Below are 17015 nucleotides of genomic sequence, written 5' to 3'. Positions count from 1 at the left end.
CCACCATTGGTTTCAACTCTGCTCCAATGTTGGTACATGGATGAATTGTTTCTTTTGACAATGAGAAGTTATGAAATATAGATTATGCTTCAAAATGAATCAGTTGCGATTGTATTGTCCTCGTCATGTAAGAAATCTTAACTTTTAATTACCCCAGAGGAATTTATGTAATCTAGAATCTGTTTCTTGATGCCATGTCTCATGTTTTTTTCTAAGGGAAAAGTAAGAAATTTTGAGAACAATTACAAATTGCTATTTCCTGCTATGCACATGGTTTGTTTATTCTCCATCATATTTTTAGATTCTTAATTAGAATCCTTTCACATGACTTAAAAAGATATCAGTTCCCTATTTTAAAAGGCAATTAAAGCCATACAAAGGGTTATGCTAGACTTTGTGTATTTTTTGCAATGACATCTCTGGGCTTAATATGACAGCCCAGAGAGTAGACAAATTCAATCTGATTAACTATGTTTATATTCCAGACAAGAAATGCTTGATATCTCTATGTATATATCTCTATATCTTTTCTATGTATATGTATGGCAACCGTCTCGCACCATTCATGACAGGAGGCACAGAGTGGCGTGAAGAGTTTTCTGTGCCATTGGCCTTGTAGCAGTCTAACCAGTGACTTCTCAGATCCCTTACCAGTGTGTGAGCAGTAAGGACCCAACCAGAAAAGTGAATGTATTGTCATATTTAGGAGTGAGATTATTAGCCTTTTGTCAGAAAGCAAGTGTCTCATCTGGATAAGGATAATTACCTTTCCCTAGAGCCAAATTTCCAGTTTGAAAACCAGAAATTCGGCTCTTAAAGTACCAGGAGCGGCATTTTTGCTGCCCCTGGCACATAGTGGGGCGCTGCCGTCTGAGGCGAGTTCCTCAACTCCCCTCATTGGCGCAGTGCCCCTGCGTCCAGTGGCAGTGGGGTATGTGGCCCTATACCCCCTTTTATTTTTTTCAGATGGGCGAGGGAGGTGACGGTTATTTTTTGGTCAGTCACTAATGAACTGCAATTAGTTAGGAACCTGAACCTTACTGCCTCCTGTTACTTTTCTTTGTCCCCAGTGCATGTGATATACTGTATATAACTGTACACATTGTTCACATGTTCACACCTTAGTCAAAATGCTAATGAGGCACCAGCACTGTGTCACTGTTTGTAGTACATCTTAGAGTTGCCCTGATGGGTTTCCCTGTCTCCTGCTCTGTTCTGCCTTCCTTATGCTCCCTGTGTGTGCTATACTTTGACTGCTATATGTTACCTGTGTGTGCCCTACTTTGCCTGCCCTATGCTTAATGGGTCTGCCATACTCTGCCCGCCCTATGCTCTCTGGGTGTGCCATACTATGCCTTCCTTATTCTCCTTGGGTGTGCCATACTCTGCCTGTGTGTGCCCTGCTCTGCCTGTGGAACATAAGCCTGGTATTTGTTCTGGGGATTTGTTAGCATTTGAAAATTATTGTTAGGGGCCTCTGTTTAATCATGTGCTGGGGAGGGGAGTGCTGTGTTATCCACAGGAGAGGAGGAGGTATATGTATTTAAGGGTATGTCTTAATATGACCAGTTTTTTTTCTCATATGAGTGATATCTCTGCAGTGAGCACCAATCATTTGGTTTTTTGGTGTGCTATAATGTGGACATGGGATAACATGGGTGTGGTTTAAAGTGGGAGTGCTCTAAAAACAGTGAGTTGATAACACTGGCTTCCATTATCAGCCCTCTACCATGTAAACCATAAAAATTACAGCCCTCGGTACCACAGAAGTTGGACAGCACTGAGTTAAGCAAAGATGTACTACTACTAATCTCATTGTTATGATACAATGTTTTACAGATTTTTATCTGTTTGTCATACTGAGGACAATTGCATGGTGTGGTGTCTTATAGAGATAGTGTCCATACAGTTATCAGGTCCTATAGTGTGGTGCAAGACCAATAAAGGAAGTCACAGCATGGTTCTGCTTCTCTGCTCCTCCTCTATTTTTATTTGTATAGCTGGGACAAGAGCTACAGGATTTGTGTAAGCCATGTCTGCTAGGACTGAATTGTTGTGTTACCCTGGCTGAGTGTGGTGTATCTATGGTACACAATAATAGGGCTCTTTGTTTTTGTCTCTGTGTCTTACTTTGTTTTTCTGGTTTTTCAATTATGTTCTGTAGAGGTAGGTATTTTCTAACGAACTCAGCCACTCCTGATACTATCTGGTTTTCAATAACATTGACCCTGTACAGCTCTAGTGTTATGGTTTAGAAGCTTTCTGGCCATTAATGGAATGTCCATATGGCCAGGACAGTCCAGTTCTGGGGTCAGCTTGGTTGATTTTCTTTACAAACAAATAAGTTCATATACGCAGGATGAAGACAGATGGGTTTTGTGTGTGTGATTCAGAGCATCTGCCCATGTACTATAGCCTGCCTTCATAGTTCATGTGATTACCTTGGGTTATTTTATTTTTTGGAAACCTACAGTATATGGATTACCTTTCATAAGGGTTCTATGTTGTGTTATCCAACAAGGTTGGATTGCTCTGGTTTTATTCTTACTGAATAAGGAGGTTGGTAACCGTGTTATCCGTGTTAGTTGAGTTTCTCCACACACAGGACCTTACTTACATTGTATAGGTACTTCTTTCTCCATGTAAGGTCTCAGGGGTCCTTGTCCCTGTTCTTTATGGATCAGTGTTCTGTTAGAACAGAGCTGTTTGCTATGTAATTATACGTGTAGGTGTTTATGGTATATCCACTTAATAAAGGGTGTGCCGACCTAAACATGTTGTGTGAATAAACACATATTGGCAGTAAGCTCTGCTATGGCTCTTTGTTATTTGGCTATACCTTATGTGTGCCTCATAGTGCATCCTATGCTTTTGGGAATATATTCAATACCTACAATGGGTCTGTTTGTGGGGTTCTCACACCTACCAAGTGTTTCTTACAGGCACCTTGCGATCTGCATGGAATCTTGGCATACTGGGGATGGATACTATTTCAAACTTTGTTTGAGGTTGCCATGTGCAGTGTTGTCTTCATATCTCTCTCCTCTGGGAGTGTCAAGCTGTATATGTTAAACTATTTGACTCACTTTTTCCTCACTTCTAAAAGTTGTGTAATTGTGGGCTCTCTCTTCGGTGTTATGCCACTCCTGATTACAGGTTACTATTAAGACCCTATTACCCTCCCATTGGGAAAGAGTAGCTTGCTACATCCCAGTAAGTACTGACATGGAGTTCGACAAGGGAAGATTGTATCAAAAATTACTGTGATCTTCCTTTCCTTAGACAAACTCCATGTCAGTACTCTGTGTCTTGGGAAAGAGTATCTTGCTACATCCCAGTAAGTACTGACATGGAGTTCGACGAGGGAAGATTGTATCATAACTTACCATGATCTCCTTTCCTTTACAAACTCTGTTTCAGTTCATCCCACCCTTTTCTGGTAGGTTTTGAAGCTTGTTACAAAGGTAGGTAGATGTATGTGGTTGGCCTTATAAAGGTTTCGGGATGGTTGAAGGGGGAGGGGACTATCCTGGTAAGTACTGCCATGGAGTTTGTCAAGGAAAGGAAGATCACAATAATAAAAATAAAATTAATAATTCTTGCCTTAACTAAAAACATGCAAATGGAAAATTGGCTTCTTACAATATATTTAACATAAAACATGTTAGCAAATTAAATTGATTTCTAAAAGCAAGCTCGTGAAGCCGTATGGGTCCTGAAATAAAATCCTTTCTGTAGCATCTCCAGAACCCCTGCTGGTAAGACTCAGAGTTGTATTCACAACAGCTGGAACAACGCTTATCCTTACGCTTATTATTCCTGCTCTAGGGGACCATGACCACTCTGCTGGTATCTTCTGACATCGTAATCCTCCAAAATGGCCCCACAACACTCATCAGTTCCTTTCCAGAAGAATAAATGCCAACACATGTAGCAACACTTGTGAAAACAGGCATAAGAGGGGTGGAGGTGTACCCTCTTGGCAGTTGTGTGGATCAAAATTACTTGATTGTTTTTAAAGTCAGAGGGAATTAAACTGTATAAGGCAGTATGAATATGAATAGACGCTGCACAATGCAAACTGTAGTCACTTAATGCATGTATGACTAGGCACAAGGGTCAATGTAACTAACTAGAGCTGGCACTGAATAATTCAGAGGAGCAGTTGGGTTTTTTAAAATACTGTAAATGTAAGAGAGACTGTGAGGGGAATGTTTACTTCAAGTAATTGCAGATAAGTGTCTTAATTGCAATTAAGATAGAGTTCTGGCTGTCCTACTTGTCTGCGTTGTGGCTGATGCCCTATAGTGCTTTGAGGGTATCTGGCGCCACAGGTCACTGCCATGACTGGATAGATTGAATTTTCCTTCCTGTCTTGATGTCTGTTGAATTAGAAAGCAAAACATATAATGAGAAATGCAGTTTAAAATAGGGACCTGCACTTAAATAGCTTCACCCACATACCACCTTTGTTTCTAAGGGGTGATTGTATATTTTGTTGAATCTATGCGCCTCAGGTTTGAAGCTGATGGGTTCTATCCAGCATGTTGTGAATTAAAGTATGTGAATATTCACAGAAACAGATTAACTTGTATGTGGCTAATGTAGTTAACCTAAATATGTTAGCCACATAAAAAAGAGTGTATTAATGCATTGAGTATCAGAGATGCAGACATGGTTCTCCTTGTCTTCAACAGCATACTTGTTCTAGTACCATCTATTTAAAATGGTTTTGGTGGGGCTAGAGAGCCCAAATCCCCCTGAAGTCTTCTATAGAGTTAAATTTAAAATACAATGGTGTTTTCCAGCCTAAAATTGTACATAAACAAAAAATATTTTGTCAACGGTACTTTCAACATTCTCAGAAATACAATATAAGGCAATCAGATTTTGATTGCCTGCATTATGGCAGGAATTCCTTTCATATTACAGTAGATAATTTGCCAGACACATTACGCACTGCAGAATATTTCTAGCAACTGCAATTTGGATGCAAATGAGATTAGTCGCTATTATGCTTTGTTAAATTGATTACTATTTTCTGCTTAAAAATGAAGGTCATCATCATATTAATGGGCACAACAAAAAAACGCAGGAGAGGACAGAATAAAGAAACAAACCCTTAGGGGGTTATTAATATCAATAATCAATAATTTTCTTCAAAAAATCCGGCCAACAAAACATTGAACAAAATCGTACATCAATGCGCATTGTATGATTGCTGCTCCGAAAACTCGACTCGATCAAATCGTCGCTGCAAACTCGTTTTTTTTTTTTATTGGATTATCCAGCGGAGATCACGATGTCAAGAAACAACATTAGGGACATCTGCCATTGACTTCTACATGACTTCGACAGGTTTGAGATGGAGTATTTTTAGATTCTGATTTTTAGCAGCTTTTGGTTAAAATAAATCTCTAAAAATTTGAGTTTTCCCCTTAAAAACCTTGACCAGATAGATTTGAGGTTTAATCAATGGGCCCCTTAGGCTTAGAACTATGTTTTGGAAAAAGGATCTGTATGTTTTTTTTCTTTAAAAATCATTGGCCTGTATTATGGGGATTATAACAGTTAAAGCAGTATCCATAGTCACATGACACGCCATTCAAGGGCTATTGCTAGTGACCATTCAAGAATGGACTATTCTATACACTCAATACACTAAACCGCTCACACATTCAAAGGAAATTGGTATATGTTCCCTTTAGATGCATGTAGGAAAATAAATTTCCAGCTGCTGGTTGCTCATCTTTTTATGTGTGAACGATGCTGTTATGCAAAACAACAACCTTATCAAACAGAACATAAGCATTCTATTGTCTCATAAAGAATTTGTTTATGGTTATATATTGTTCACTTTATTGGAATTTCGGTAAAGGTAGCTTTTCTATATTCTGGGGGACCTATAAACCATTGTTATCTCTGCTAAGCAGGATATGCTGAAAGCAATTAAATATTACATCACAGCAAACTGACTGCTCCACAATCGGAAGGGGGTCTGGCACTCCCCCATTTTCAATTCTAATACTTAGCATTGCAAACTCGCTATCTACACTGGTGCTTTGTTCCTGATTCATATAACCCTAACACACCCCCAAGCAGCAATCTTGGCATCCCTGGAGATCCTACGTAACTATCCATACCGTCACCCCAAAGATGTCCCACCACTCCCAACCATACTGAGTACCCCACACAAGACCTGGACTCTGGTGCTCAATTTCTTCTGTCACTCCCCTCCACTAAACCACTAAAATCTAGCTATTTACCTCTCTGTGGCAATTTGTGTCTCACACACTTCAGATTTTTGCAGGACTTTATTTGCTGGCCCAAAATTAACATCAAGTACTTGGGGGACCTCCTGGAACATGCACTCTTCCCAACATATTCACAAATCAAGGAGAAGATTCAGAAACCACAACTTCCCTTTTCATTTGAGACATGCATTCTAGGCCCAGTTTGCCTCTCTTTCCCCTCAGCTGACCCACCTCACTTTAGAGGATATACTCAATTCTCCCACCTCAGTCAAACTGATGTCTAATATTTATCAAAACTCATGCTCACAGGTCCCAAGCCATTCCGATCATCAGAAGAATGCTTGCCCAATATAAAACTTTCCACCACATATATGTATGAAGCTACACCAAATAGCTTGAGTTCCTACTGACTTCTGCCCCTGATGTGGTACACTCTCAGCGTGATTCTTCCACATGATCTGGTCCTGTCCCCAAACACGCCGCTATTGGTCAGCGGTATTAGAATTTCTCGCAACCAACCTGGCCTTCCCCAGAGTAGTGGCACTAGCAACATGTCTCCTGGGGGTCATCCCACAGAGACACGCTAAAACACTCTTGAGAATACTGATCTTATATGCAAAAAAACCAGTGGCTATGCACTGGATGGTACAACACACCCTACGGTAAAGGCCTGGAGGGAGTTGGTTAACAAAATGATTCCTCTATATAAGCTGACCTACCAAAACAGAGGGTCTAACACCAAATTCGAGAAGATTTGGGGTTCCTGGTGTGACCTAGACGATCCACTCAACCACATAGAGCAGTAACTTATTTGAGGCACTTTGAGGCTTAATTTCCTAGCATAGATGACCATAGTCAAATCTAGGTAGCATCCCACGACTAAAAGTCGAGAAGGTCAACAATGGGTTGACAACTTGTTCTATTAAGTATACAAAACATAAGGCAATACTGTATGCTGCATTCCATGCTGGACTTCATATAATGAATATGATTTTGTCATGTTGGCCATCAGAGACATCAGCCATAACGGACATCAGCCTTTCATTGTTCAGAGTAAAATCCAGTCCAAGCCCCAATGATGAATGAGCAAAACCTTAAAGAAATATGGACTGTGTCTCCTCTGATGCAATCCATAAATGTATTAATTCCTCCCATACAAGCCAGGTAATTCTGGATTCTTATTTAGAATATTATTTACATTTAGAATATATGGCAACCTGGTAGTAAAAATAGACCTCACCACCATGGCAAATGGCAGCCTTAATTAACAGATTTTTTGTCTGTTTTCAGCTGAGAAGCAACCTAGCTAATTGTCAATAATATATTACAAGGCTTGATCAACATTAATGAACAGTGTCATTTGTACTAAACATGTTAATGAATAACCTCTCTTTATGTGGTACAGGTATGGCACCTGTTGTCCAGAAGGAATAGCTATATCTCAGTTGGGATCAAGTACTGTTTTATTATTACAGAGAAAAAGGAACACATTTTTACAAATTTGAATTATTTGATAATAATGGAGTCTATTGGAGATGGCCACCCCATAATTTGGAGCTTTCTTGGATCCCATATGGGCAATGCTGTCCAACTTCTGTGGTACAGAGGGCCAGAATTTTTCTGGCCTAAATGGTGGAGGGCCAATAATGGAAGCCAGTGTTAACCTCTCCATGTTTTAACACCACACCCACTTTAAACCACACCCATATTACCACAAGACCATGTCCACAAATGGTTAGTGCTCACTGCAAAGATATAACTCATCACTCATATGTGAAACAAATTTAGTAAGTCATATTAAGACATACCCTTAAATCCATATGTCTCCTCCTCCCTTGTGGATAACACAGCAACCCCCAGCACATGATTAAACCCCCAGAACTAATATCAGGCTAAGGCAGAGCAGGGCACACACAGGCAGAGTATGGCACACACAGGGAGCATAGGGCAGGCAGAGTATGGCACACACAGGGAGCATAGGGCAAGCAGAGTATGGCACACACAGAGCATAGGGCAGATAGAGTATGGTACACACAGGGAGACTAGGGCAGGCAGAGTATGGTACACACACAGAGCATAGGGCCGGATGATTATGGTACACACAGAGAGCATAGGGCAGGCAGAGTATGGCACACACAGGGAACATAAGGCAGACAGAGAATGGCACACGCAGAGAGCATATGGAAGGCAGAACAGAGCAGGAGACAGGGGAAACCTATCAGGACCACTCTAAGATGTACTACATACAGTAACACAGTGCTGGTGCCCCTCCAGCAGTTTGTATGAGGTGAACAATGGGGGCAGTTTGACTGTGTGAACAGTACAGGCCTTTATTGTGTGAACACAATGAAGGGGTTATAACGTATGAACAATACAGGGGATTGTAGTTTGACTTTGAGGTTTAAACAATGCAGGGGCCAGTTAGTCTCTGTAGTTTTACCTTTTAAAGTTAACCCATGATAAGAAGACACAGCAGGCAGACTTTCCTGTGGGGGCCACACAAGGGGAGGGTCAGCCGAATACGGTATAATACCTCCTAAGTTTTTCAGTTCTTTAAACCACGGGGGGATTCTTTGTAATATCTAAGATATAAGTGATCTGGCTGGGAAAGGTTCAGATGCAAGCAGGTAAAAAGTGTCAGATTATTTTTATTACAAATTAAGATGATTACTATATTGTATCCTACTTGTAAATATGTCATTGTATCTAAAGAATGAAACCATATAGGGATATGCTTATGTAAAATAGGAATTCTAGAAAACATATTTTTAAAGCAGCTTCCTTAATAAAAGATTGGTGGCCAGTCAGGGTATAAAGGTCAGACTTGATTATTTGATATTGAGCAGGTTATATTAGCAGCAAGATGTTGTTGCAGTAAATTATCTTGAAAAATAGAAATGAAAAATCCTTAAAGCTTCTTCTTTGTGTACATTGCAACTAATTGTAACACAATAGAACTGCTTTCAGATAAGCTATTGCCTCTCCTACTCAATGGAACTGAAGGATTTTCAGTGGTATTATTTATTATTGAGTGCTATTCTCATATCTACCAGGAAACTGTTATCTTGCGTCATTTAGTTAGAGGCTTATTGTGCCATTGTTCTGTTGCTAGGCTGCTGGAGAGGAAAGTGAGGGGGATGAAAAACTTCAACTTGCAGTGCAGCAGTAAAGACTGATTGAAGTTTGTCAGAGCACAAGTCACATGACTGAGGGCACATGGGACACTGACAACATGTCTAGCCCCATGTCAGATTTCAAAATTAAATATTGAAAAAATGTGTTTGCTCTTCTGAAAAACTGTGAAAATTTCAGTGTAGAATTCTGCTGGAACAGCACTGTTTTTTTCTCATGTGTTTTGAAAAAAAAAAATTGTTTTCCTGTGACAGAATCACTTGAAGAGCAATTAAATCCCCATGATACATTGCCTTTACTAGTGCCAGGCTGTGTAGGATTTAAACACAGGAAAGAAGGGTCATTCATTGTATTGTTATGCTATCTTTTCCTAAACCTCCTACAGATGCCTCACTGAGCATGTCTAAAGTGTACTGATCAGCACTGAAGATGCACCAGTACTAGGGACAAGCTTACAAAGATCTAAAGGTTTTGGTGGAAAACTTAAATGGCTTTATTGTCATAAGGTAGCTTTAACCTGGGCTGTTAGTTGTCTGTATGCATAATTTACATATTACCAATCTTTTGTTAATCTTTTGCTATAACATAGGCATATGGCGTACACAGTGTTTTGACCTCCTCTGTGCTCTGACAGAAAAGAATTGTGGTCAAAATGCCTCTGTCAACCTGTCACCACTTCCTATAGAGAAAAAAGAAATGTATGTGAAATGCTTGAGGCAGACATGGCAGTAACAGGTGGACCAATGCTCAGAAACACTTCTCAGCGGTGGTTTGCTTATCAACCCTAGAAAGAGTTTTTCCAGTTTACAGGCATGTAAGAATGAGATCAAATCTACACACGCACCTCTAGTAAGTTAATATTTCACTTGACTGTGAAAGATGAAGACCTAATGGAGTAGAGTTAAAAGGTATTTAATCACTAAAGCAAGTTTCAGAGATCCCTGCATTTGAATTATCTTTTGAGATACCAGAAGTAAGAAAATGCATGAATGAATTGATGGTTATAATACCGAATGACTTGTATCTGTTCATGTCTTGGTAGGAACTGTAGGGTTGGAGGTAGTGTTGTGCGGTTTGAGAAAACTCATCCCGCACTGGCCCTGACCCGATCTGCACCCACCTCCTCCCCTCTATATATAGAATAGACCTACCTCACCAATGTCATCACAAAAGGGATGGGCCGAGCACAAGGGTATAAAAAAAAGTGCCAGAAGCAGGATACCGGCAGTGTAAGGGGAGAGCAGGAAGAAGAGCTCAACCCAAACCTGCCTGCGACCTGCAAAGGGTTTGCTTGAGGTCGGACAGAATTCACCCGACCCACGGATATCTGGCCAGCCCTCACATCGCTAGGAGAGGGACTGCCACAGTATTAAAGGAGCCAACACTGCAGGCAGTGGAAAGACAACTGCTGCATTTGGTGCCATATCAGCACGTGTAGCAATGGGTTCAAGGTTCCATGCACTGGAGGGGACAGAGAGAGTTATAATCCTGGTTTGTTCTCTTCACTGAACTGGTTTTAACAGCTACAGACTTCATCAGCCTCTAAACCAGCTGCAACATGATGCACATTGTCAATAATCATTGCACCCTGTCTGACACCTGTCCAGCGAGGTTGCTTCTTCTGAAGGTGGACTGGACAAACTTTTCAGCATGATGGGCTGGTGGCAAGCTGGTATTCTGGCAGTAGGGAGTAGATAACTCCATAGGTTCCTAAAAACACGGTCGCTCTCCTGACTGTCTCTGTCTCTGTAACTGGCAATTATATCTCTTATGTAACTTTCCCACTCTTCCATGTCAGTTCAAACATGTTGACATTTAATACCTTCTAAATCTGAGTATGTGTACTACTCTAGTATAAAGCAGAATTTATTTTCACTGTTCTATTCTAAAATAGATCTGTTTTTATATGGTTCTGTCCTATCAAACAAGAAAAAAAAATAAAACATGCAACAGTGACCTTGTTTGGCTCAGAAATATAATTTTCCATATGCAAATATTCCATGCATATGCATTCAAACCTCATGATATAATCAAATTCCTGTTTCTACAAATGCATCCCGCAAGGTGCTAACATAAACTTGCCGCGCAATTATTCTGTAGAGGGTCATTACCTCAAATGAAATAAAAATTATTCCTCTTTAAAATGAGTGCAGAGAACATATAAAAAATGTAATTTGCATTAAGTGTGGGTGTGTGCTTCCACCAGGGTTCCATTTCATTACTTTATATTACTCATCTTTGTATTCAGGCACTCTCATTTTCATATTCCAGTCTCTTGTTCAAATCAATGCATGGTTGCTAGAGTACTTTGAACCTTAGCAACCAGATTGCTGACATTGCAAATTGGAGAGCTGCTGAATAAAAAGCTACATAATTAAAAAAAACACAAAAAATAAAAAATGAAGACCAAATGCAAATTGTCTCACTGTCTACATCACACTAAGGGGCAGATTCATTAAGGGTCGAATTTCGAAGTTAAAAATACTTCGAAATTCGACCCTCGAATTGAAATCCTTCGACTTCGAATATCGAAGTCGAAGGATTTAGCGCTAATCCTGCGATCGATCGATCGAAGGATTTTTCGTTCGATCGAACGATTAAATCCTTCGAATCGAACTCTTGGGAGGGTGGGAAGACATGGCCCCAAAAGTCTATGAGCCAATATGTTTATAGACTTTGCAAAGTTTGCTAAGGAGAAATTCTGCAATGGGCCACATGTTAATTTCCTGTAACCATATTAATTGCAGGACCACACACCACAATACTATTAGGAAGCATGACGTAAATTTGAATCAGATATATCTTCATGGTCCTAATTAGATCTATTGTCCTCCCATTACGTATATTATTAATGCCCAATTGTATGACAGCAGGGAAAGCCAATTTGACCTTCATCTGCAGGACCAGAGGGACCAAACCTATCCAGTTTAATGCCTGTCCAGGCAATCCTTATATTCTCATAACCTAAGTTATTAAATGAACAACATTCCACTTAGCTTTGTTGTTCAGAGGTTTTGCAAAAGAAGATAGTATTATATCTAAATGAATGAAGGCCTAACATGTAAGCTCCACCTGCTTATCCTTTGAAAAAGGTTATCAATTTAGACCCAAAAGAGTTGATGCAGCTTGTCAGCAAAGCATAGAAAGAATGATTGAAGTTTTACAGAAAACAATGCTTTTAATCTGCAACCAACCAGCAGAAACGTCTGATTTTGATCTAAATGTGATCTAACTTTGTTACCTGAAAGTGCAGATTGAATGGGGACAGTTTGAATAAAAACAGTACATCCTTCCCTCAAGAGACTACGCGTAACAGTTTTGCAGTCTGAGCAGCAGTATATATATATATATATATATATATATATATATATATATATATATATATATATATATATATATATATATATATATATATATATATTATATACAAAAACAAACATTTTGGCATATATAGTGCAGGAATGTTAAATCATTTTGAATTGTTTTTAATTTTATTTAAAGACATATTAAAGGGATAAGAAGAATAACATGTACACAATGTACAGTACCTTTCACTGTGCTCTGTTATACTAATGTATTCTAACGTAACTGCTTGTCTTTGTGTTTTAGTGCAGATGAAAGATTTGATGCAACCTTCCACACCAATGTTTTGGTGAACTCCTCAGGTGCCTGTCAGTACATCCCACCAGGTGAAACATTTACTTTATGTAATTGACATAACTGAATGGTTTTGTTTTTTTACTTTTAACAACAATTTTCCAACACAATTGTCATACTTAGGGGCCGATTCACTAACTTCGAGTGAAGGATTCGAAGTAAAAAAACTTCGAATTTCGAAGTATTTTTTGGGCTACTTCGACCATTGAATGGGCTACTTCGACCTTCGACTACGACTACGACTTCGAATCGAAGGATTCGAATTAAAAATCGTTCGACTATTCAACCATTTGATAGTCGAAGTACTGTCTCTTTAAAAAAATCTTCGACCCCCTAGTTCACCATCTAAAAGCTACCAAAGTCAATGTTAGCCTATGGGGAAGGTCCCCATAGGCTTGCCTAACTTTTTTTGATCGAAGGATATTCCTTCGATCGTTGGATTTAAATCCTTCGAATCGTACGATCGAACTATTTACGCTAAATCCTTCGACTTCGATATTCGAAGTCGAAGGATTTCAATTCCCAGTCAAATATCGAGGGTTAATTAACCCTCGATATTCGACCCTTAGTGAATCAGCCCCTCAATGTTTTAAGGGGCAACTAATACAACAGTAAAGGGTTAAAACAATAGCACTTTTAACAAAAGCTCAGAATGTATGTATTGAACTTATTAAAGTCTTTAAGTTTCCGTATCCACCATACCATGATTGCTCTATATCTCCACAGCTAGCAGTCTTCTTGCCGCAACTGCATTTAATGACACATAGTAATTCTGCATTAACAATTGGGGGCTGACACCATTTATTATCATTATTTATTTATAACTCTAACATATTCCACAGTGTTGTAAAATAAATGGGTGTATACATTAAACATACAGGACACACAACTATCAGAAACAAGAGGGCACTGTCCAAAAGAGCTTACAGTCGAAAAGAAGCATGCCTATTTTTGTCCTAGGGTGAAATATGGAGTAATATTTTTTAACTATTGCATAGCTTGCATAGAAAAATCAATTTTTTTATAACTGTACCTAAGATATAAGGGGTCCGTGACCAAAGGATGAGCCTCAAAAGGGGAGAAAAGTCATCACTGAGCTAATACAACTGGGTGCATTGCAGCAGAGTATTTTAAAAGCATTTCGATCTGTTTCTTAAAGTAGAACTTCTTTTACAAGCAAATTTGCCCAGTGTTGATAAATGAGCCCCACTGTGTTTAATTCTCTTAAGTCACATAGAATGGACACTGGTGACTTGACTGTACCATATACAGGTATTTCACTAAAACTGTGACTCTGAACTTGAAGTTGAAGGCCGTGGATCACAATGAAGTGCTTTTTTTTATTTTTATCTGACTCCATTGCCAATTCTAAGCATTTGTTTTTAAAGTTTTTATTTGACATTTTCAATTAAACATTAAATAGCAAAAACAAGGTAGAAAAGGAAAGAAAAAGAAGAGAAGGTAAAGCAAGAAAAAGGAATGAGCCCACTTGACCGTATTAAGTCCAATCACAAGAGGTCTAACTAGGTGGGGTTAACCGTTCAGGCACTGGAGTGCTGTGTTCTAACTAGAGGTCCCAGATCCTCAGATTCCCTTTGAAATGTGCTCTAAAGGCATGGCACAATTGTTCATACACATAGTACATCCTAGGTGGGATATGGAAGTTGTTCCTAATTGCATGGAGTTGCTTACATTCCCCTTTGGCAGTAATATCTGCCAGCGTTTTGACTCCTGTGGTTGCCCACTATGCTATACTGGACACAGATTGAAACTGTGGCAGGAATTTGTTACCCCACAAGGGGGTCCATTTTGACCATACCAGTTTCTTTCCTTGGGCAATATTTAGTGATTAAGAAGGAGTCGACCACTGTCCTCATGGAAATGTTTGTCTTATAGTGGGAGGTTATTCCTCTTTATGGCATGCAGACTAGTGCTTCAAGGTAGCCTATTACATTGGCCTCTAGCACCAGGGCCTGATTATCTAACTTCGGGTAACATCTACCAGTGTACAAAAACCAATTGGCTGGCAACAAATGAAAAAATGTTTATAAATGTCCCACATTTAGAAATTGGGGTGCTTCTTAGGAAATAGTTTGTCATGAAACACGTCAAGAAAGCCTCCCTTTTAATATGCTAGTTCATGTACCAGTTTGTTTTAATGCATATCAATGATGTTATGCTATTGATTTTACACATCACTTTACCCCTGTCCTTACTTAGGATTGCTTCTGGATAAAGATTTTGTATGTAACTTGCATATGAAATGGAATGTTTCATTTTATTTTTCAAAAGGCATAACATGATTTAACAATATTATTTTTTCCATTTTGAAATCTATTTTTTAAGGGATTCTGAAGAGTACTTGTTACATTGATGTCCGATGGTTTCCTTTTGATGTACAAAAATGCAAATTAAAATTTGGCTCTTGGACCCACAATGGCTGGCTACTTGATCTACAGATGATGGAAGCTGACATTTCCAGCTACATTCCCAATGGAGAATGGGATCTAGTTGGTAAGATTTATTTTTCTGTGATGATGTGAAACTTTGCTCAGGTCCTTCGGTTGTTGATAGCAACACATGCCGTGAAAGTTATTAAAAGAGTCTAATATAAAAAGTACGAACTCAAAAAGTGCAGAAAAAAATACAATAATATCTCTAAAACCTCTAACCTTTGGACAATGACTAATGAAAAAAAAACTGAAAACCTCTAAAAGTCTGAATGGCTGAAAAAAGTTCAATAGCATCAGCACAGCTCCCAGTGACTTTTATGGGACCTCAACTGCATTTACTTGGAGAGGTTTTGTATTAGAGTTTTTTATGGTTATTACACATAATAAATCTAGAATTTTTAGAAGAAAAATATCATTTGTGAAAAAAAGGAAAACAGAATAGACTCCTTATTATTCTGTGATGCTGTGAAACTTTGCTCAGGTCCTTTGGAAATTCGTCAGTGACTGCTCTTCATATCAACATTTTGCATCTATAGAAATGAATGCATTATTGTACTAATTGCAAAATCATTTGAAATTGATTATTAGGTTAGGATCAGTTTTGAAAGTATTTACTGTACGTGTATATAACTATAATCTGCAATAATCTGCAGCATAATGCACAGTGTTTCAACTGCACTATTTGCACAATTCAAAGACTAATCTTTTTCAATTGTATTGGACCTAAACATGCAGAAACAAATGAATGTATTTAGAAGTTCTTTTTTACAAGTTATTTTGTCATGCAGGTGTGCCAGGAAAAAGAAATGAACTGTATTATGAATGCTGCAAGGAGCCATATCCTGATGTGACATACACTGTGACAATGCGCAGACGCACTCTGTACTATGGTTTAAACCTTCTGATACCCTGTGTCCTCATTTCTGGACTGGCTCTGCTAGTTTTCCTCTTACCAGCTGATTCTGGAGAAAAGATCTCTCTAGGTGAGAACTGGGTCCATTATAAAAAACAAGCTAAGGGTAAAAAGATACTGTAATGTACAGTACTATAGTACAAGTATGGGACTCGCTATCCAGAAACCCATTATCCAGAAAGTGCCAAATTACAGAGATGTCATCTCCCATAGACTTAATTTTTTCCAAATAATAAAATTTTTTAAAAATTATTTCCTTTTTCTTTGTAATAATAAAACAGTACCTTGTACTTTATCCAAACTAAGATATAATTAATCCTTATTGGAAGCAAAACCAGCCTATTGAGTTTATTTAGGGGGTTATTTACTAAAATACGATTTAGTTAATTTTCTATTAACAAAAAAAAGCTTGACCATATGCCCATCCATGATTTTCCCTTATTTATCATTAAATTAACTCAAAAAAATCGGATCGGGAAAAAAATCAAGCGAAAACCCAAATCACTTGATTTTTACAGGTTATTGCTCCAAAACCTTGAATTTTTTGGGATTATTGGGCTAAATCCATGCAAACCATGCTACCTTCAAATTGGGATAGGAACATCT

The 17015-nt window shown here is 38.7% G+C and overlaps 1 protein-coding gene across 1 annotated transcript in view; it reads left to right on the top strand.

Annotated features, from left to right (window-relative positions):
• Positions 1–17015, top strand: part of LOC108719663 (neuronal acetylcholine receptor subunit alpha-7) — a 92336-nt gene that overhangs the window by 36979 nt on the left and 38342 nt on the right. Inside the window, exons 5-7 of the mRNA XM_041591089.1 lie at positions 12996–13075; positions 15390–15557; positions 16285–16479. Of these exons, the coding sequence (XP_041447023.1) occupies positions 12996–13075; positions 15390–15557; positions 16285–16479 (443 nt within the window). The remainder of the gene's footprint in view (positions 1–12995; positions 13076–15389; positions 15558–16284; positions 16480–17015) is intronic.

This window comes from Xenopus laevis, chromosome 1L (genome assembly GCF_017654675.1).
Source record: "Xenopus laevis strain J_2021 chromosome 1L, Xenopus_laevis_v10.1, whole genome shotgun sequence".
Taxonomy (NCBI): Eukaryota; Metazoa; Chordata; class Amphibia; order Anura; family Pipidae; genus Xenopus; species Xenopus laevis.
This window is presented reverse-complemented; position numbering and strand designations above follow the sequence as displayed.